At 41.3% G+C, this 2,047-nt stretch overlaps 1 protein-coding gene across 1 annotated transcript in view; it reads left to right on the forward strand.

Moving 5' to 3' along the window:
• UBA6 (ubiquitin-like modifier activating enzyme 6) overlaps positions 1-1,755 on the forward strand; it is a 24,131-nt gene extending 22,376 nt beyond the window's left edge. Inside the window, exon 32 of the mRNA XM_010184969.1 lies at positions 1,385-1,755. Within this exon, the coding sequence (XP_010183271.1) occupies positions 1,385-1,520 (136 nt within the window). The 3' untranslated portion in view covers positions 1,521-1,755. The remainder of the gene's footprint in view (positions 1-1,384) is intronic.
• Positions 1,756-2,047: the final 292 nt, after the last annotated feature.

The following is a 2,047-nucleotide window of genomic DNA, read 5'->3' on the forward strand; positions in this document are numbered from 1 at the left end:
AATGTATTGTTTAAAGCAGCCTTCTTGTGAATGTCAGGATCTCTTATTACCCTCAGACTTAGTGCAAACTTTCTGTGTAGTTACAGCAACTTGGGGTTCTGTTAAAAACAGTCCCAAAAGCTTTATAATGTATTTGCACTGCAAATTCTGGCCTTACTTGTGTGTTTGTTTCTTCTTAAGATATTTTGAAGTTTTTCCTCTCGCTGTAATATGAAAAGCGAGCAAGACTCTGTCTTCATTTCAGAATTACAGCATTGACTGGTAGCATACTCCTTAAAAGCAAGTTTTAGAGACAATTATCTGCCTTGCTCTGTAGCTTGGGGCTCCCTTGTGGAAATGGATGTGACCTCAGTATCTCTGCTGAGAAGAAGCTAATGCTTTGTGATCTTGTGATGGAACGAGTACTTTGGGGAAAGCAGCTTTTTGACCTGCATGCTAAAGCATAGCTGGAAGGGAAATCCTTGTCAGCGTGACCTGTGAGGAACAGAAATGAGTAATTGAGTTCTCTCAGCCTCCTGGCACATGAGCTGGCCTCATGAACTGGTGCTCTGAGTGGACAAGAAAATTATTTTGAGACATCTGAGGATATGTAATGACAGTGAGGTTGATTTGCCTTCTACTATGGTGTTTTGTTCTGCAACCTCCAAGCAACAGCTGTAGTTTTTGAGACTATGGATAGCAAAGTTGCACTAAGACTTGACACTCTTACCTAGTTTAAACTCACGTTGTACTCACGGAGGAAGAAGTCACAGATCCTGGCTGTTTTCCTCCTCATTGCTATTTGCCTTTGAAATTCAAGGACTTTAAAAGTCTTCACTCCAGTAAAATTGCTTTCCATCAGAATGGTGTATCTAGTGTCTGCGTGGAAGTGGGGGTCTCTAATAACATGAAAACCAGCTATTATTGGTAGACTGAGAAGTTGCTCCTGCTCACTGACCAAAGTCCTGCACAGAAAGCTAATTTTGCCGTGTACGTCAGTAGGACACCAAAGGGAAATCCAAGTCAGTGAGGATTCACATCGGAAACTGGATATTTTTCATTTTCATACTGAGCACATCACCTACTGAGCACATCACATCAGGAACTGGACATTTTTTGTTTTCATACTGAGCACATCACCTACTGAGCACCTGTTAATGAACTCTGTAATAGTTCGCTAATGGGCTGTGTCTATCAAGAAAAGTGGAACACCATTTGCTGTACCTCAGGTGGAGGAATAGCTTTTGTGTCAGAATTAAGGGGTCATTTATCCTCCATTTTTATCTGGTTTTTACTATGTTGGACTTCACTGCTAGCAGTGAAATTCATCCTAGTCTAGCCCTGAATTCCTGCGGCCAATCCTCCTTCTGGTATCTTAGCAAAACTGTTCTTTGTTTCCCTGTAGGATGCAAAAACTTGTGAAACCATCAGCTGATAAGAAGTATGTGGATTTGACAGTATCGTTTGCTCCAGAGACTGACGGAGAGGAAGACCTGCCAGGGCCACCAGTGAGATACTACTTTGTGCAGGAAGACAATTGATGGTAGAGATACAAAAGTCATTCCAGGACCATTTGTTCTGAAAGGAGTGTGCTAATTTTCAGCTATTAAAGATGGTACTAGATCTTACTTTTTGCTGAAGCCTTAATTAAAACAAATGGCGGAAATCAGTGGCTTTGCACTGAAGACAAACTGGATTTATGTTTCATCTGCTCCCATTTTGTTTTCCTCTAAGGAGGATTGGTCACTCCATGGGTGGAATGTTCAGTACAGTCCTCTCTTTAAAGACAAGATTTGTCTTATTTTGTGGGGAGCTGAAGAAAGCAAGAAGACTGGTGAACCTAACAAATTATCCCCATGTGCAAATTAGGCACTGCTTAGAGAAGAGTGCAGAAATGGGGGAACTTGCCATTTTATGCTACTCCTGGTGTCCTGAGAACATCTCAAATCCATTTCATACCTTACTTTCTTCTCAAACAATTTCAATCTCACCATCTACACATGTGGGTTAATCCATCCAAAAGGTTTAAACTCCCACTTTAAAGCGGATGACCAGCTTTATCGTGGTG

The sequence above is a fragment of the Mesitornis unicolor genome, unplaced genomic scaffold, assembly GCF_000695765.1.
Source record: "Mesitornis unicolor isolate BGI_N332 unplaced genomic scaffold, ASM69576v1 scaffold1755, whole genome shotgun sequence".
NCBI lineage: Eukaryota > Metazoa > Chordata > Aves > Mesitornithiformes > Mesitornithidae > Mesitornis > Mesitornis unicolor.